Consider the following 20,842-nt stretch of genomic DNA (forward strand, 5'->3'; position numbering starts at 1 on the left):
TGCAGTCTTCACAAGAGACTCGTTCTCCCACTGTACTGCCGCCACGACGCATGAGGAAGGTAGGACTGCCTCAGGCTCGTTGGTCTCCGAAGGGTCAGCAAACTGGCGGGACAAAGCATCTGGTTTAACATTTCTTGACCCCGGTCTGTATGTAAGAATAAAGTTAAACCTACTAAAAAACAGGGCCCATCTGGCTTGGCGTGAGTTGAGTCTCTTAGTGGCTTGGATGTAAGCCAAGTTTTTGTGGTATGTCCAGACCACAAACGGCAGTTCAGCTCCATCCAGCCAGTGCCGCCATTCTTCCAGTGCTAACTTGACCGCCAGCAGTTCCCGGTTTCCAACGTCGTAATTCCGTTCTGTGGGTGACAATTTCTTGGAGAAAAAAGCACAGGGGTGAAGCTTTTGGTCAGTGGGGGGAGCGCTGGGAGAGGACTGCTCCCACACCTGAGTCAGACGCGTCCACCTCCACAATAAACTGCAGAGAGGTATTGGGGTGTATCAACACGGGGAGGTGGAAAACAGTTCCTTCAAAACCCCTACCGCCTGCTCCGCCTCAGGGGACCACAGAAAAGGGACTTTTGGGGATGTGAGTCTAGTAAGGGGTGCCACCACTTTACTAAAACCCTTAATGAATCTACGGTAGAAGTTAGCAAAGCCCAAAAATCATTGAAGTTGCTTACGGGTGGTGGGTGTGGGCCATTCCGTCACTGCCCGGATCTTCTCGGGGTCCGCCTTCACCTGCCCGCTCTCAATGATGAAACCAAGGAACGATGTAGACTGTTTGTGGAACTCACACTTTTCTGCTTTGACGTACAGCTTATTCTCCAAGAGCCGTTGAAGGACTTGACGGACGTGTGACTCATGCTCCTCGGGTGACTTGGAAAAAACAAGAATATCATCCAGGTATACAAAGACAAAACGGGTTAAAAAAATCCCTAAGAACATCGTTCACCATGGCTTGGAATACAGCAGGGGCGTTTGAGAGCCCAAAGGGCATGACCAAATACTCAAAATGCCCCAGTGGAGTGTTGAAAGCGGTTTTCCACTCATCTCCATTTCGGATTCTGACAAGGTGATAAGCGTTCCTGAGGTCGAGCTTGGAGAAAACCGTGGCGCCATGCAGAGGTTCAAAAGCTGAGTTGATGAGTGGAAGGGGATACTTGTTTTTAACAGTTATGTTGTTTAAACCCCTGAAATCGATACAGGGGCGTAACGACTTGTCTTTCTTTTCAACGAAAAGAAACCTGCACCCAAAGGAGACGACGAGGGACGGATTATGCCCGAGGCCAGAGAATCACCAATATACTGCTCCATTGCCTCTCTTCCGGTCGGGACAGATTGTATAAGCGACTAGAGGGCAAGGGAGCACCAGGAAGCAGTTCAATAGGGCAATCATAAGGCCTATTTGGTGGTAGAGACAGAGCCTTGTCCTTACTGAAAACCTCCGCTAAGTCATGGTATTCTTTGGGGACAGATGACAGATCGAGAGGAGCTGAGGGATGAGTTGGGTTACACTTAGTGGGGGAACCGCTGACCTAAGGCACTCTGAATGGCAGTTAGTGCTCCAACTGAGAATGGTGTGACGTGTCCAATCAATTTGTGGGTTGTGAAGAGCCAACCAGGGGAAGCCAAGGATTAGGGGGGTAGCTGAGCCAGACATAACTCTTAACTGAATGCTTTCACAATGATTGCCAGAAATCACTAGGGGAAACGGGGGTGGTTTGATGAGTTATCTCCGAGGAGGCGCCCATCAAGGGCTGTGACCCGAATGGGGGTAGGTGGCTCCATGGGGATACGAGCTTGTGTAACGAACTGGTGGCTAATAAAGTTGTCTTCTGCACCTGAGTCTATGAGAGCTGAGAGTGGCAGGGAATGACTCTGGAAACGTAAGGTTACAGGTACTTGTAATCGGGGAATGATGGGTTCAGGATCTAACTCTGGGCTCGCAAGTAGACCCACCGTTACGAGCGAGCCTTGTCTTTTGGTCGCTTAGGGCATGTAGCCAGAATGTGTGTGGCGTCTCCACAGTACAGGCACTCACCCGCCTGGAGGCGCCGTTGCCGCTCTGCTGGAGGTAGTCGAGCTCGACCCACTTGCATTGGTTCCTCCTCTGTGCTCGGGATGGGATCAGGAACAAGAAGCTGCCGGCTCCGGGAGGCGAGACTCGAGTGGTTGAAGGCTGGGGAACTCGTCCTCCTAGATGTGGCCGACCGCCTCTCTCCCGACGCCTCTCCCGCAACCGGTTGTCTAGCTTAATGGACAGGGAAACGAGAGAATGTAAATAATGTGGCTTGTCACGAGCAGCCAGTTCATCCTTAATGGCTTCATTCAAACCGTTTAGAAATGCTCCTTGAAGTGCCACATTGTTCCACTTGGAGTCCGCTGCCAAAGTCCAGAACTCAATAGAGTACTCAGCCACACTATTAGAACCCTGCCTCAAATTAAAAATCTCTTGGAGTAATTACCCACATGGTCAGGATGGTCAAAAACAGTCTTCAATTTAGCAGAAAAAATCAGCAAAAGTCAATCCAGTCAAAGTTTGATTTGAGCACACAGCCTCAGCCCAAACCAGAGCTCTCCCTCTTAACAGCCCCAGAACATAATGTACCTTAGAGGAATCAGTAGAAAACGACAGTGGTCTCTGCCGAAAAATCAAGTCACACTGAAGCAAAAATCCCGGCACTTGTCCAATTCTCCATTGAACGGTTCAGGCGACGTGACAGGGGGTTCCCGACGGAACGAAGCCTGCATAATGTCCGAGGAAACAACTTGGGGTGCATCAAACTGGGGGTCAGAGAGAGATGGAGAACTGATAACAGACAATTTAGAGACTTGTGTAGTTAACTGAGTCACCTGGTTCAGCAGTTGATGATTATTTTCCAAAAGAGTCCGAATCAATTGGTCATGCTGTCCTAGCAACGTTCCTTGAGCCTGGATAGCTTGTTGGAAGCTGTCTTCGTTTGCCCCGTGCTGTTTCTCTGTTGGGTCCATGGCCAGATCGTTCTGTTACGCTATGGTTAAACCCAGCACTCCGAGAAACAAAACACGACTAAGGGAGTGGAAGAAACAAACATTATTTTAATAAAAGTTCAATTTGTCTAGTCCAAAAACAACTGAAGAAAAGGAACAGAGTGGGCTAGTCGGCTCCGGAGGAAGGAGAGGCTGAGGTAGGCAGGCAGGCAGGCAGGCAGGCAGGCAGGCAGGTTGGGAGGTATGTCTGAACTGAAGACAAAACAAACGACAGGTTAAGGAGAGTAAAAAGCCAGGCTGAAGACAAAGACAATTCAACTCTACTGGTGAGCCAAGTTACCGCTCTAGTAAGAACAACGATCTGGCGCCGGTGGAGAGCCATGCCCAGGAATTAGTAGTGCAGGTTGATGAGAGAATAGGATGCAGCTGCGTAGGCAGGAATCACTGGAAACAACCCGCAGCTGCACAGGAGAGGCAGATCCTGAGCACGCCCCCCGATCCACTCCAGACACACCCACATAATGGGGACAAACCCACATACAGATACAACAGACAAAGAGGGGACAAAACAAGGAGGAAGGGAAACAGAAAAGGGAGAGACAAGCTGCCCACATAACACTATATAGGGAATAGGGTGCCATTCTCTGGTCTAAAGCAGTGCACTATATAGGGAATAGGGTGCCATTCTCTGGTCTAAAGTAGTGCACTATATAGGGAATAGGGGTGCCAATTCTCAATTACAGAATCTATTATATTTCCTGCCATATTATTACAACTTGGTCTGACCAGTCTTAGATCTATTGCATTTTTGTAGATGGACTTTTGGTCATTTTGTGATAAAACTTGAAAAGTAATGATGATGACAGTAATAGAACTATAATCGTCCTTCTCTTTGTTTTGTGTTTCTCCAGATCAACTTTGTCCTGTTTGTTGGAATCATAGTGATTCTGGTCCAGAAGCTCCAGTCACCTGACATCAGAGGGAATGAGTCCAGGATCTACCTGTAAGTACCTGCCTTAGCCCTGACTCTATGTCCAGGATCTACCTGTAAGTACCTGGTCTTAGCCCTGACTCTATGTCCAGGATCCACCTGTAAGTACCTGGTCTTAGCCCTGACTCTATGTCCAGTATCTACCTGTAAGTATCTGTCCTTAGCCCTGACTATATGTCCAGGATCTACCTGTAAGTACCTGTCTTAGCCCTGACTCTATGTCCAAGATCTACCTGTAAGTATCTGTCCTTAGCCCTGACTCTATGTCCAGGATCTACCTGCAAGTATCTGTCCTTAGTCCTGACTCTATGTCCAGTATCTACCTGTAAGTAACTGTCCTTAGCCCTGACTCTATGTCCAGTATCTACCTGTAAGTATCTGTCCTTAGCCCTGACTCTATGTCCAGGATCTACCTGTAAGTATCTGTCCTTAGCCCTGACTCTATGTCCAGTATCCACCTGTAAGTACCTGGTCTTATCCCTGGCCCTATGTCCAGGATCTACCTGTAAGTACCTGGTCTTATCCCTGGCCCTATGTCCAGGATCTACCTGTAAGTACCTGCCTTAGCCCTGAGTCTATGTCCAGGATCCACCTGTAAGTACCTGGACTTATCCCTGACTCTATGTCCAAGAACTACCTGTAAGTATCTGTCCTTAGTCCTGACTCTATGTCCAGTATCTACCTGTAAGTACCTGTCTTAGCCCTGACTCTATGTCCAGTATCTACCTGTAAGTACCTGTCTTAGCCCTGACTCTATGTCCAGGATCTACCTGTAAGTACCTGGTCTTAGCCCTGACTCTATGTCCAGGATCTACCTGTAAGTACCTGTCCTTAGCCCTGACTCTATGTCCAGGATCTACCTGTAAGTACCTGCCTTAGCCCTGACTCTATGTCCAGGATCGACCTGTAAGTACCTGTAGCCCTGACTCTATGTCCAGGATCTACCTGTAAGTATCTGTCCTTAGCCCTTACTCTATGTCCAGTATCTACCTGTAAGTACCTGTCTTAGCCCTGACTCTATGTCCAGTATCTACCTGTAAGTACCTGGTCTTAGCCCCGACTCTATGTCCAGGATCTACCTGTAAGTACCTGTCTTAGCCCTGACTCTATGTCCAGTATCTACCTGTAAGTACCTGGCCTTATCCCTGACTCTATGTCCAGGGTCTACCTGTAAGTACCTGGTCTAAGCCCTGACTCTATATCCAGGATCCACCTGTAAGTACCTGGCCTTAGCCCTGACTCTATGTCCAGTATCTACCTGTAAGTACCTGTCCTTAGCCTTGACTCTATGTCCAGTATCTACCTGTAAGTACCTGTCTTAGCCCTGACTCTATGTCCGGGATCTACCTGTAAGTACCTGGTCTTAGCCCTGACTCTATGTCCAGGATCTACCTGTAAGTACCTGCCTTAGCCCTGACTCTATGTCCAGGATCTACCTGTAAGTTCCTGTCTTAGCCCTGACTCTATGTCCAGGATCTACCTGTAAGTACCTGTCTTAGCCCTGACTCTATGTCCAGGATCCACCTGTAAGTACCTGGTCTTAGCCCTGACTCTATGTCCAGGATCTACCTGTAAGTTCCTGTCTTAGCCCTGACTCTATGTCCAGGATCTACCTGTAAGTACCTGTCTTAGCCCTGACTCTATGTCCAGTATCTACCTGTAAGTACCTGTCTTAGCCCTGACTCTATGTCCAGGATCTACCTGTAAGTATCTGTCCTTAGTCCTGACTCTATGTCCAGTATCTACCTGTAAGTACCTGTCTTAGCCCTGACTCTATGTCCAGGATCTACCTGTAAGTACCTGTCTTAGCCCTGACTCTATGTCCAGGATCTACCTGTAAGTATCTGTCCTTAGCCCTGACTCTATGTCCAGGATCTACCTGTAAGTACCTGCCTTAGCCCGGACTCTATGTCCAGGATCTACCTGTAAGTACCTGGTCTTAGCACTGACTCTATGTCCAGGATCTACCTGTAAGTACCTGTCTTATCCCTGACTCTATGTCCAGTATCTACCTGTAAGTACCTGGTCTTAGCCCTGACTCTATGTCCAGGATCTACCTGTAAGTACCTGTCTTAGCCCTGACTCTATGTCCAGTATCTACCTGTAAGTACCTGGTCTTAGCCCTGACTCTATGTCCAATATCTACCTGTAAGTACCTGTCTTAGCACTGACTCTATGTCCAGGATCTACCTGTAAGTACCTGGTCTTAGCCCTGACTCTATGTCCAGTATCTACCTGTAAGTATCTGTCCTTTGCCCTGACTCTATGTCCAGGATCTACCTGTAAGTACCTGTCTTAGCCCTGACTCTATGTCCAATATCTACCTGTAAGTACCTGTCTTAGCACTGACTCTATGTCCAGGATCTACCTGTAAGTACCTGGTCTTAGCCCTGACTCTATGTCCAGGATCCACCTGTAAGTATCTGTCCTTAGCCCTGACTCTATGTCCAGGATCCACCTGTAAGTACCTGTCCTTAGCCCTGACTCTATGTCCAGTATCCACCTGTAAGTACCTGGTCTTAGCCCTGACTCTATGTCCAGGATCCACCTGTAAGTATCTGTCCTTAGCCCTGACTCTATGTCCAGGATCCACCTGTAAGTACCTGGTCTTAGCCCTGACTCTATGTCCAGGATCCACCTGTAAGTATCTGTCCTTAGCCCTGACTCTATGTCCAGGATCCACCTGTAAGTACCTGGTCTTAGCCCTGACTCTATGTCCAGGATCCACCTGTAAGTATCTGTCCTTAGCCCTGACTCTATGTCCAGGATCTACCTGTAAGTACCTGGTCTTAGCCCTGACTCTATGTCCAGGATCCACCTGTAAGTACCTGGTCTTAGCCCTGACTCTATGTCCAGTATCTACCTGTAAGTATCTGTCCTTAGCCCTGACTATATGTCCAGGATCTACCTGTAAGTACCTGTCTTAGCCCTGACTCTATGTCCAAGATCTACCTGTAAGTATCTGTCCTTAGCCCTGACTCTATGTCCAGTATCTACCTGTAAGTAACTGTCCTTAGCCCTGACTCTATGTCCAGTATCTACCTGTAAGTATCTGTCCTTAGCCCTGACTCTATGTCCAGGATCTACCTGTAAGTATCTGTCCTTAGCCCTGACTCAATATCCAATATCTACCTGTAAGTAACTGTCCTAGCCAATATAGAAGTAAGTACTGGTCTTACCTCATGTCCATATCTACCTGTAAGTACCTGCCTTAGCCCTGAGTCTATGTCCAGGATCCACCTGTAAGTACCTGGACTTATCCCTGACTCTATGTCCAAGAACTACCTGTAAGTATCTGTCCTTAGTCCTGACTCTATGTCCAGTATCTACCTGTAAGTACCTGTCTTAGCCCTGACTCTATGTCCAGTATCTACCTGTAAGTACCTGTCTTAGCCCTGACTCTATGTCCAGGATCTACCTGTAAGTACCTGGTCTTAGCCCTGACTCTATGTCCAGTATCTACCTGTAAGTACCTGTCTTAGCCCTGACTCTATGTCCAGTATCTACCTGTAAGTACCTGGTCTTAGCCCCGACTCTATGTCCAGGATCTACCTGTAAGTACCTGTCTTAGCCCTGACTCTATGTCCAGTATCTACCTGTAAGTACCTGGCCTTATCCCTGACTCTATGTCCAGGGTCTACCTGTAAGTACCTGGTCTAAGCCCTGACTCTATATCCAGGATCCACCTGTAAGTACCTGGCCTTAGCCCTGACTCTATGTCCAGTATCTACCTGTAAGTACCTGTCCTTAGCCTTGACTCTATGTCCAGTATCTACCTGTAAGTACCTGTCTTAGCCCTGACTCTATGTCCAGGATCTACCTGTAAGTATCTGTCCTTAGCCCTGACTCTATGTCCAGGATCTACCTGTAAGTACCTGTTCTTAGCCCTGACTCTATGTCCAGTATCTACCTGTAAGTACCTGTCTTAGCCCTGACTCTATGTCCAGGATCTACCTGTAAGTACCTGCCTTAGCCCTGACTCTATGTCCAGTATCTACCTGTAAGTACCTGTCCTTAGCCCTGACTCTATGTCCAGTATCTACCTGTAAGTACCTGGCCTTATCCCTGACTCTATGTCCAGTATCTACCTGTAAGTACCTGGCCTTAGCCCTGACTCTATGTCCAGTATCTACCTGTAAGTACCTGTCCTTAGCCCTGACTCTATGTCCAGTATCTACCTGTAAGTACCTGTCTTATCCCTGACTCTATGTCCAGTATCTACCTGTAAGTGCCTGGTCTTAGCCCTGACTCTATGTCCAGGATCTACCTGTAAGTACCTGTCTTAGCCCTGACTCTATGTCCAGTATCTACTTGTAAGTACCTGGTCTTAGACCTGACTCTATGTCCAATATCTACCTGTAAGTACCTGTCTTAGCACTGACTCTATGTCCAGGATCTACCTGTAAGTACCTGTCCTTAGCCCTGACTCTATGTCCAGTATCTACCTGTAAGTACCTGTCTTAGCCCTGACTCTATGTCCAGGATCTACCTGTAAGTACCTGTCTTAGCCCTGACTCTATGTCCAGTATCTACCTGTAAGTACCTGTCTTAGCCCTGACTCTATGTCCAGGATCTACCTGTAAGTATCTGTCCTTAGTCCTGACTCTATGTCCAGTATCTACCTGTAAGTACCTGTCTTAGCCCTGACTCTATGTCCAGGATCTACCTGTAAGTACCTGTCCTTAGCCCTGACTCTATGTCCAGGATCTATCTGTAAGTATCTGTCCTTAGTCCTGACTCTATGTCCAGTATCTACCTGTAAGTACCTGTCCTTAGCCCTGACTCTATGTCCAGTATCTACCTGTAAGTATCTGTCCTTAGCCCTGACTCTATGTCCAGGATCTACCTGTAAGTATCTGTCCTTAGCCCTGACTCTATGTCCAGTATCTACCTGTAAGTATCTGTCCTTAGCCCTGACTCTATGTCCAGTATCTACCTGTAAGTATCTGTCCTTAGCCCTGACTCTATGTCCAGGATCTACCTGTAAGTATCTGTCCTTAGCCCTGACTCTATGTCCAGTATCTACCTGTAAGTATCTGTCCTTAGCCCTGACTCTATGTCCAGGATCTACCTGTAAGTACCTGCCTTAGCCCTGACTCTATGTCCAGGATCTACCTGTAAGTACCTGCCTTAGCCCGGACTCTATGTCCAGGATCTACCTGTAAGTACCTGGTCTTAGCACTGACTCTATGTCCAGGATCTACCTGTAAGTACCTGTCTTAGCCCTGACTCTATGTCCAGTATCTACCTGTAAGTACCTGGTCTTAGCCCTGACTCTATGTCCAGTATCTACCTGTAAGTACCTGTCTTAGCCCTGACTCTATGTCCAGGATCTACCTGTAAGTACCTGGTCTTAGCCCTGACTCTATGTCCAATATCTACCTGTAAGTACCTGTCTTAGCACTGACTCTATGTCCAGGATCTACCTGTAAGTACCTGGTCTTAGCCCTGACTCTATGTCCAGTATCTACCTGTAAGTATCTGTCCTTAGCCCTGACTCTATGTCCAGGATCTACCTGTAAGTACCTGTCTTAGCCCTGACTCTATGTCCAATATCCACCTGTAAGTACCTGGTCTTAGCCCTGACTCTATGTCCAGGATCTACCTGTAAGTACCTGTCCTTAGCCCTGACTCTATGTCCAGGATCCACCTGTAAGTATCTGTCCTTAGCCCTGACTCTATGTCCAGGATCCACCTGTAAGTACCTGTCCTTAGCCCTGACTCTATGTCCAGGATCTACCTGTAAGTATCTGTCCTTAGTCCTGACTCTATGTCCAGGATCTACCTGTAAGTATCTGTCCTTAGTCCTGACTCTATGTCCAGTATCTACCTGTAAGTACCTGTCTTAGCCCTGACTCTATGTCCAGGATCTACCTGTAAGTACCTGTCTTAGCCCTGACTCTATGTCCAGGATCTATCTGTAAGTATCTGTCCTTAGTCCTGACTCTATGTCCAGGATCTATCTGTAAGTATCTGTCCTTAGCCCTGACTCTATGTCCAGGATCTATCTGTAAGTATCTGTCCTTAGTCCTGACTCTATGTCCAGGATCTATCTGTAAGTATCTGTCCTTAGCCCTGACTCTATGTCCAGGATCTATCTGTAAGTACCTGTCTTAGCCCTGACTCTATGTCCAGGATCTATCTGTAAGTATCTGTCCTTAGTCCTGACTCTATGTCCAGGATCTATCTGTAAGTATCTGTCCTTAGCCCTGACTCTATGTCCAGGATCTATCTGTAAGTATCTGTCCTTAGCCCTGACTCTATGTCCAGGATCTATCTGTAAGTACCTGTCTTAGCCCTGACTCTATGTCCAGGATCTATCTGTAAGTATCTGTCCTTAGTCCTGACTCTATGTCCAGGATCTATCTGTAAGTATCTGTCCTTAGCCCTGACTCTATGTCCAGGATCTATCTGTAAGTATCTGTCCTTAGCCCTGACTCTATGTCCAGGATCTATCTGTAAGTATCTGTCCTTAGTCCTGACTCTATGTCCAGTATCTACCTGTAAGTACCTGTCCTTAGCCCTGACTCTATGTCCAGGATCTACCTGTAAGTACCTGTCTTAGCCCTGACTCTATGTCCAGGATCCACCTGTAAGTACCTGTCCTTAGCGCTGCCTCTATGTCTTGTCTTTTATGTTTTATGAGACTGTCTGATGTGTTGTATAGTTAAGACGTGTGTGTGTGTGTGTGTGTGTGTGTGTGTGTATGACTGTGTGTGTGTGTTTGACATGTGGTGTCTGTTGTCTCTGTCTGTGTCTGTCTGTCTCTGTTGTAGTAGCTGTGCTCAGAAATGCTTCAGTGAACCCACTCAGGCTGTCCAACATTCCTGCATGATGTCAGAGCTATCAGCCATCACACTGTAAGTCTGTGTGTGTGTGTGTGTGTGTGTGTGTGTGTGTGTGTGTGTGTGTGTGTGTGTGTGTGTATCTGTTTGTTTGTTTGTCTGTTTGCCTGTGAGTTTCCTCATATGTTACAATCTGAGTGTTATTCTTAGTCAGGTCAAATCAAATCAAATTGTGTTGGTCACGTATTTAGCAGATGTTATTGCGAAATGCTCCTAGCTCCAACAGTGCAGTAATATCTAACAATACACACAAATCTAAAAGTTAAAGAATGGAGTTATGAAATATATAAATATTAGGACGAGCAATGTCCTCAGTCCACAGTATAAATATATATGTGATGGGGATGTATAGAAATCATGGACAGTATGTGGATAGAATATTTAGTATATCTGAAGAATACGTAGGATAGAATAATATATATTCAGCAATAGTTGGATAGGATTGCATTGACTAGAATACAGTATATACATATTAAATGAGTAAAACAGTATGTAAACATTATTAAAGTGACTAGTGTTCCATTATTAAGGTGACCAGTGATTCCATGTCTGTGTACATAGGGCAGCAGCCTCTAATGTGCAGGGTTGAGTAACCGGGTGGTAGCCGGCTAGTGCCAGTGACTAAGTTCAGGCCAGGGTACTGGGTGGAGGCCGGCTAGTGGTGGCTATTTAACAGTCTGATGGCCTTGAGATAAAAGCTGTTGTTCATTCTCTCGGTCCCAGCTTTGATGCACCTGTACTGAACTCGCCTTCTGGATGATAGCGGGATGAACAGGCAGTGGCTCGGGTGGATGATGTCCTTGATGATATTTTTGGCCTTCCTGTGACATTGGGTGCTGTAGGTGTCCTGGAGGGCAGGCAGTGTGCCCCCGGTGATGCGTTTGGCAGACTGGAGAGCCCTGCGGTTGTGGGCGGTGCAGTTGCCATACCAGGTGGTGATACAGCCCGACAGGATGCTCTCTCATCTGTAAAAGTTTGTGAGGGTCTTAGGGACCTTCTTCACCACACTGTCTGTGGAAGATTTCAGATTGTCGGTGATGTGTACGCCGAGGAACCTGAAGCTTTTTACCTTCTCCACTGCTGTCCTGTTGATGAGGACAGGGGGGTGCTCCCTCTGCTGTCTCCTGAATTCCACGATCAGCTACTTCGTTTTGTTGACGTTGAGAGAGAGGTTATTTTCCTGGCCCCACTCCGCCAGAGCCCTCACCTCCTCCCTGTAGGCTGTCTCGTCATTGTTGGTAATCAGGCCTAGTACTGTTGTGTCGTCTGCAAACTTGATGATTGAGTTGGAGGCGTGCTTGGCCACGCAGTCATGGGTGAACAGGGAGTACAGGAGGGGGCGGAACACACACCCTTGTGGGCCCCAGTGTTGAGGATCAGCGAAGTGGAGATGTTGTTTCCTACCTTCACCACCTGGGGGCGGCCCGTCAGGAAGTCCAGGACCCAGTTGCACAGGGCGGGGTTCAGACCCAGGGCCTCGAGCTTAATGATGAGCTTGGAGGGTACTATGGTGTTGAATGCTGAGCTATAGTCAATGAACAGCATTCTTACATAGGTATTCCTCTTGTCCAGATGGGATAGGGCAGAGTGCAGAATGATGGCGATTGCATCGTCTGTGGATCTATTGGGGCGGTAAGCAAATTGCTGTGGGTCTAGGGTGACAGGTAAGGTAGAGGTGATATGATCCTTAACTAGTCTCTCAAAGCTCTTCATGATGACAGAGGTGAGTGTGCTGCAGGGCGATAGTCATTTAGTTCAGTTATCTTTGCTTTCTTGGGTACAGGAACAATGGTGACCATCTTGAAGCATGTGGGAACAGCAGACTGGGAAAGGGAGAGAATGAATATGTTCGTAAACACACCAGCCAGCTGGTCTGCGCATGCTCTGAGGACGCGGCTAGGGATGCCGTCTGGGCCGGCAGCCTTGCGAGGGTTAACATGCTTAAACGTCTTACTCACAATGGCCACGCAGAACGAGAGCCCACAGTCCTCGGGAGCGGGCCACGTCGGTGGCACTGTGTTATCCTCAAAGCGGGCGAAGAAGGTCTTTAGCTTGTCCAGGAGCAAGACGTCGGTGTCGGCAACGTGGCTGGTTTTCCTTTTGTAGTCTGTGATTGTCTGTAGACCCTGCCACATACGTCTCGTGTCTGAGCCGTTGAATTGCGACTCCACTTTGTCTCTGTCCTGACGTTTTGCCTGTTTGATTGCCTTACTGCATAACTGCACTGTTTGTATTCAACCATATTCCCAGTCACCTTGCTGTGGTTAAATGCGGTGGTTTGCGCTTTCAGTTTTGTGCGAATGCTGCCATCAATCCACGGTTTTTGGTTTGGGTAGGTTTTAATCGTCACAGTGTGAACAACATCTCCTATACACTTCTTGATGAACTCAGTCACCGTGTCAGTGTTATTCTCAGAGGCAACCCGGACCATATCCCAGTCCACGTGATCAAAACAATCTTGACACATGGATTCCGATTGGTCAGACCAGTGTTGAATAGACCTTAGCACGGGTACTTCCTGTTTGAGTTTCTCCCTATAGGAAGGGAGGAGCAGAATGGAGTCGTTTGTTTTGTTAAAGTCCCAAAGTACAATAAATGCGGCCACAGGATATGTGGTTTCCAGTTAACGTTATTCTCAGACGCTACCAGGGACATATCCCAGATCTGAGTGTTGTGTTGTCTGAGTGTTAGTCTTATTCAGGTTGTAGCAATGTTGTTAGGTTGTCAGGAGGATGTCTGCGTGTTAATCTTAGTCAGGTTGTAGTTGTGTTGTTGTCTGGAGGATGTCTTAGTGTAAGTTTTAGTCAGGTTGTAGTAGTATTTTGTATTGTGTGTGTATGCATGTGTCTGTGCCTATGTGTGTGTTGCTTCACAGTCTCTGCTGTTCTATAAGGTGTATATTTAATATATACAGACATGAAACAAAACACAGACACATCTGGACATGGGAAACATAACGGCATTAATGCTGACACGGGGATCACAACTGAGGAACAGACATATATGGGTAATTAAACAGTGATGAAGTCCAGGTGAGTCCAATGAAGCGTAGATGTGCGTAATGATGGGCAGCATGATATGAAGAAAATGGAGTCTATTTCAGAAGAACAGAATAGCATACTCTGAGTTGTCCTTATGTTAGGTCCTGATCTGGCTATGCCAAACGGCTGTGGGCTACACTAGTTCATTTAGCAGACAAGATTCGCTTAGAATTCCGTGAAGAATACAATACAACCATACCATTTTTCAATTCCTCATCAATCCACAGGGATTTAACCGTTTTTACAGTCATTTTCTAAATGGGTGCATCCTTATTAGTAACTGGAATAAGCAATTTCATAAATGTGTCAAGTGCAGCATCTGGTTGCTCCTCATTACACACCACAGACCAACAAATATTCTTTACATCAACAACATAGGAATCACTACAAAACGTATTGTATGACCTCTTATACACTATATTAGGCCCAGCCTTTGGAACTTTGGTTTTCCTAGATATGGCTACTATATTGTGATCACTACATCCGATGGATCTTGATACTGCTTGACCAAATACTAATTTTCCACCATAATTTGCAAATAAATTCATTAAAAATCCTACAATGTGATTTTCTGGATGTTTTTTCTCCTTTTGTCTGTCATAGTTGACGTGTACCTATGATGAAAATTACAGGCCTCTCTCATCTTTTTAAGTGGGAGAACTTGCACAATTGGTGGCTGACTAAATATTTTTTTCCCCCACTGTAGTACATTTGTCATAATTTGGTTGTAATCCAGGGAGGTTAGAAAATGTATCTAGATCCTCTATGAGGCTGTGGAGTGATTCTAGTTGTGGATTTAAAAGAAAACATGAATCATCAGCGTACAATGACACCTTTGTTTTTAAGCCCTGGATTTCTAATCCCCTGATATTATTATTGGATCTGATTTTAATAGCTAACATCTCGATGGCCACAATAAATAGATATGCTGATAGTGGACAACCTTGTTTCACTCCTCTTGACAGTTTAAAACTTTCTGAGAAATAGCCATTATTTACTATTTTACACCTAGGGTTACTATACATGATTTTGACCCATTTTATAAGAGATTCACCAAAATTGAAATAATTCCAGGCATTTATATATAAACCCCAGTCGTACTTTATCAAATGCCTTTTCGAAGTCTGCTATGAAAAGCAGGCCTGGTTTCTCAGATTTTCCATAATGTTCTATTGTTTCCAATACTTGTCTTATATTATCTCCAATGTAAAATGTAAAATGTAAATGTAAATATCTCCAATGTATCTTCCTTGTAAAAAACCTGTCTGATTAGAATTAATAATATCCTACAATACCTTTTTAATTCTATGCGCTATACATTTTGCTAGAATTTTTGCATCACAACACTAAAGTGTAAGGGGCCGCCAATTTTTTTAATGAACTGGATCTTTATATTTTCCACTTGTATCCTGTTTCAGTAATAATGAGATCAGACCTTCTTCTTGAGTGTCAGATAATCTACCATTTACATAGGAGTGGTTAAAACATGCTAATAACGGTCCTCTTAGTATATCAAAAAAGGTTTGGTATTCTTCGACTGGTATGCCATCCAACCCTGGAGTTTTCCCGGACTTAGTCTTTAATTGCATCCAGAAGTTCCTCCTCTGTAATTTCACCTTCACATGAGTTTGTATTTGTTGTTCCAAGGTTGAAACAGTGTAATGTTGTGTATTTGTTGTTCTAAGGTTGTGACAATGTTGTGTTGTGTATAGTTTTTTTGTATAAGTAGTAAGAATCTGATATGTTGTTGTCAGGCGTCTGGCCCGGTCCACCCTCCTCCTCATCCCCCTCTTTGGGATCCACTACACTGTGTTTGCCTTCTCACCGGAGGACGTCAGCAAGAAAGAGAGGCTGGTGTTTGAGCTGGGGCTGGGATCTTTTCAGGTAACACACTCCCTCCTTAGACTAGTGGGCTCGTGTATTAGCAGTGACTCTGAGAGCATTGTTGAAAAGGACGAACACTGTTCAACTGCTCATCTCTCCTCTCTTGTTTTCCTCTTCAGGGTTTTGTTGTGGCTGTGCTCTACTGTTTCCTCAATGGAGAGGTAGGAGGTTTCTGATGTGACTGATGATTAGTGTCATTAACAATAACTGATGTGAACTTTCTGCCTTCAGTATTAGACTAAGTAGTAGTGTTAGTAACCACCTAGTGGACTAGACTATGACATTATAACTCTGTTATTGTCTGTTATTCCAGGTGCAGTCTGAGGTCAAGAGGAAGTGGCGGAGCTGGAGGGTGAACCGTTACTTTACTGTGGATCTGAATAACCAGCAGCGCCACCCATCCCTGGCCAGCAGCGGGGTCAACGGGGGGGGACAGCTCTCCATGCTCAGTTCCAAGAGCTCCTCTGTCTTACAGATACGCATGGTGGACCCCCTGGCCGAGACACCGTCCACACTCAACCTGCCCACCTGATTGGCCGAGACACCGTCCACACTCAATCTGCCCACCTGATTGGCCCAGACACCGTCCACACTCAACCTGCCCACCTGATTGGCCGAGACACCGTCCACACTCAACCTGCCCACCTGATTGTCTCAAACCCCTGGCTGAGACACCGTCCACACTCAACCTGCCCACCTGATTGGCCGAGACACCGTCCACACTCAACCTGCCCACCTGATTGGCTGAGACACCGTCCACACTCAACCTGCCCACCTGATTGGCCGAGACACCGTCCACACTCAACCTGCCCACCTGATTGGCTGAGACACCGTCCACACTCAACCTGCCCACCTGATTGTCTCAATCCCCTGGCCGAGACACCGTCCACACTCAACCTGCCCACCTGATTGGCCGAGACACCGTCCACACTCAATCTGCCCACCTGATTGGCCGAGACACCGTCCACACTCAACCTGCCCACCTGATTGGCTGAGACACCGTCCACACTCAACCTGCCCACCTGATTGGCTGAGACACCGTCCACACTCAACCTGCCCACCTGATTGTCTCAAACCCCTGGCCGAGACACCGTCCACACTCAATCTGCCCACCTGATTGGCCGAGACACCGTCCACACTCAATCTGCCCACCTGATTGGCCGAGACACCGTCCACACTCAATCTGCCCACCTGATTGTCTCAAACCCCTGGCTGAGACACCGTCCACACTCAACCTGCCCACCTGATTGGCCGAGACACCGTCCACACTCAACCTGCCCACCTGATTGGCTGAGACACCGTCCACACTCAACCTGCCCACCTGATTGTCTCAAACCCCTGGCCGAGACACCGTCCACACTCAATCTGCCCACCTGATTGTCTCAAACCCCTGGCCGAGACACCGTCCACACTCAATCTGCCCACCTGATTGGCTGAGACACCTCACTGACCACGCCCTCCATCAACCTTTCCACCTGATTGGCTGAGACACCGCCCACACTCAACCTGCCCTCCTGATTGGCTGAGACACCTAGCTGAGACCTCGCCCACCCTTAAGCAGAACACCTGATTGGCCGAGACACCACTTGCCCACCGGATTGTCTAATTGGCTCAGACCCCTCCCTAACCAGTTATCTTCAGGCCCTCTTCTTCCCAGACAATTCAGATTCCATGTTCGTTAGTTATCTTTAGAAAAGAACTGTAACTGTAAAAATGTAACTAACTCCTCCCACTAGCCAGGCTCTCTCATAGAGTAACTAACTCCTCCCACTAGCCAGGCTCTCTCATAGAGTAACTAACTCCTCCCACTAGCCAGGCTCTCTCATAGAGTAACCAACTCCTCCCACTAGCCAGGCTCTCTCATAGAGTAACTAACTCCTCCCACTAGCCAGGCTCTCTCATAGAGTAACTAACTCCTCCCACTAGCCAGGCTCTCTCATAGAGTAACCAACTCCTCCCACTAGCCAGGCTCTCTCATAGAGTAACCAACTCCTCCCACTAGCCAGGCTCTCTCATAGAGTAACCAACTCCTCCCACTAGCCAGGCTCTCTCATAGAGTAACCAACTCCTCCCACTAGCCAGGCTCTCTCATATAGTAACTAACTCCTCCCACTAGCCAGGCTCTCTCATATAGTAACTAACTCCTCCCACTAGCCAGGCTCTCTCATATAGTAACTAACTCCTCCCACTAGCCAGGCTCTCTCATATAGTAACTAACTCCTCCCACTAGCCAGGCTCTCTCATAGAGTAACTAACTCCTCCCACTAGCCAGGCTCTCTCATAGAGTAACTAACTCCTCCCACTAGCCAGGCTCTCTCATAGAGTAACTAACTCCTCCCACTAGCCAGGCTCTCTCATAGAGTAACTAACTCCTCCCACTAGCCAGGCTCTCTCATAGAGTAACTAACTCCTCCCACTAGCCAGGCTCTCTCATAGAGTAACTAACTCCTCCCACTAGCCAGGCTCTCTCATAGAGTAACTAACTCCTCCCACTAGCCAGGCTCTCTCATAGAGTAACTAACTCCTCCCACTAGCCAGGCTCTCTCATATAGTAACTAACTCCTCCCACTAGCCAGGCTCTCTCATAGAGTAACTAACTCCTCCCACTAGCCAGGCTCTCTCATAGAGTAACTAACTCCTCCCACTAGCCAGGCTCTCTCATAGAGTAACTAACTCCTCCCACTAGCCAGGCTCTCTCATAGAGTAACTAACTCCTCCCACTAGCCAGGCTCTCTCATAGAGTAACTAACTCCTCCCACTAGCCAGGCTCTCTCATATAGTAACTAACTCCTCCCACTAGCCAGGCTCTCTCATAGAGTAACTAACTCCTCCCACTAGCCAGGCTCTCTCATAGAGTAACTAACTCCTCCCACTAGCCAGGCTCTCTCATAGAGTAACTAACTCCTCCCACTAGCCAGGCTCTCTCATATAGTAACTAACTCCTCCCACTAGCCAGGCTCTCTCATATAGTAACCAACTCCTCCCACTAGCCAGGCTCTCTCATAGAGTAACTAACTCCTCCCACTAGCCAGGCTCTCTCATAGAGTAACTAACTCCTCCCACTAGCCAGGCTCTCTCATATAGTAACTAACTCCTCCCACTAGCCAGGCTCTCTCATAGAGTAACTAACTCCTCCCACTAGCCAGGCTCTCTCATATAGTAACTAACTCCTCCCACTAGCCAGGCTCTCTCATAGAGTAACTAACTCCTCCCACTAGCCAGGCTCTCTCATATAGTAACTAACTCCTCCCACTAGCCAGGCTCTCTCATATAGTAACTAACTCCTCCCACTAGCCAGGCTCTCTCATAGAGTAACTAACTCCTCCCACTAGCCAGGCTCTCTCATATAGTAACTAACTCCTCCCACTAGCCAGGCTCTCTCATAGAGTAACTAACTCCTCCCACTAGCCAGGCTCTCTCATAGAGTAACTAACTCCTCCCACTAGCCAGGCTCTCTCATAGAGTAACTAACTCCTCCCACTAGCCAGGCTCTCTCATAGAGTAACTAACTCCTCCCACTAGCCAGGCTCTCTCATAGAGTAACCAACTCCTCCCACTAGCCAGGCTCTCTCATAGAGTAACCAACTCCTCCCACTAGCCAGGCTCTCTCATAGAGTAACTAACTCCTCCCACTAGCCAGGCTCTCTCATATAATGTGATATTGATGTATTCTTTGACATGAACAATATATTCACCAAATAATGACAATATTGGGGGGGGGGGAAATAGTAAAATGTGATGCCATATCTTGGCTTTCGCTGTTGTTCAACATCATGTATGTACAGTCATCTTCAAAGTGCCATACAGGTTGTCTCCTCTGAGCTCACGACCTGACACAGAGCCATGTATGCAGTATATCTCCAGAGCAATATATTTACAAACTTTTAATATTGTTCTAATTCTAGACATTCAGTTACATGGTATGGTTTAAATATTCCCCTTGTAATGTCAATGGGGGGCTAACATGACTGCCATAGAATGTTGAGGTGTCATCGGAATGCGTCAGAATGTAGAAACCTTGATGGCTCTAACTCTCTACAATGTGTGTGTTCGTAAATTCAATCTGGAGTGCCAGAGTGCACTCAGAGTGTGCTCTGGGCGTTCGTAAACTCAGAGCGTTGTCAGATTGTCCTTTTTGTAAAGTCAGAGCGTTTGGCTCTCGGAGCGTTCAGAGAGCACACTGGACACTCTGGCCGAGGAGTAGGGTTGATCCGAGCGTTCTGACCTCACAACGTTAGTCAAGCACCCAAGCTAACTGGCTAATGTTGGCTAGCTTGCTAGCTACTTCCAGACACAAATGAGAGAACAGCTCACTCTGACCATTTTACTCGCCCTAGCAGAGCTGGTTAGGCTGTTTACATGTTATCTAGAGCGTTGGGGACTGTAACTGTGCTGCTGGCAACATTTTTTGCCGACGTTTACTGACAACGACCATATTCAACGGGTGTTGAGCGTTCGTAAAATTCATCAGTTATTCTGCGCTCAGGCACACTCAGACGAGAGTGCTCTGAAATCAGAGTAGATAGCCAGAGTGAATTTACGAACTCACCCATTGTAAATGCATGGCTCTAACTCTCTACATTCTAAATACATGCTGCAGAGAGAGACCAACCAGAGAGAGACCAACCAGATCTATATAGCTCTGATATGACCAGGCTCCACACAGAGACCAACCAGAGAGAGACCAACCAGATCTCTATAGCTCTGATATGACCAGGCTCCAGACAGAGACCAACCAGAGAGAGACCAACCAGATCTCAGCCTTGCCTGTAAAACGCTTCAGTAACTATTTTAATGTAGATGTTTTATGTCTTTGATAAATAAGGTCCTTTATTTTCCATCAGTACACAGTATGTCAACACTGGGTGGACAAAACATTAAGAATACCTGCTCTTTCTATGACAGACTGACCAGGTGAATCCAGGTGGAAGCTATGATCCCTTATTGATGTCACTTGTTAAATCCACTTCAGTCAGTGTAGATGAAGGGAAGGAGACTGGTTAAAGAAGGATTTTGAAGCCTTGAGACAATTGAAAAATGGATTGTGTATATGTGCCATTCAGAGGGTGAATGGGCAAGACAAAATATTTAAGTGCCTTTGAACGGGGTGT

General features: G+C 46.9%; 1 protein-coding gene across 1 annotated transcript in view; it reads left to right on the forward strand.

Annotated features, from left to right (window-relative positions):
* The window catches only part of LOC121581616 (pituitary adenylate cyclase-activating polypeptide type I receptor-like), a 104,184-nt gene extending 84,239 nt beyond the window's left edge, over nt 1–19,945 (forward strand). The window contains exons 11-15 of the mRNA XM_045224872.1: nt 3,882–3,973; nt 10,738–10,821; nt 15,602–15,731; nt 15,851–15,892; nt 16,045–19,945. Of these exons, the coding sequence (XP_045080807.1) occupies nt 3,882–3,973; nt 10,738–10,821; nt 15,602–15,731; nt 15,851–15,892; nt 16,045–16,263 (567 nt within the window). The 3' untranslated portion in view covers nt 16,264–19,945. The remainder of the gene's footprint in view (nt 1–3,881; nt 3,974–10,737; nt 10,822–15,601; nt 15,732–15,850; nt 15,893–16,044) is intronic.
* Nucleotides 19,946–20,842: the final 897 nt, after the last annotated feature.

This window comes from Coregonus clupeaformis, chromosome 14 (genome assembly GCF_020615455.1).
Source record: "Coregonus clupeaformis isolate EN_2021a chromosome 14, ASM2061545v1, whole genome shotgun sequence".
Taxonomy (NCBI): Eukaryota; Metazoa; Chordata; class Actinopteri; order Salmoniformes; family Salmonidae; genus Coregonus; species Coregonus clupeaformis.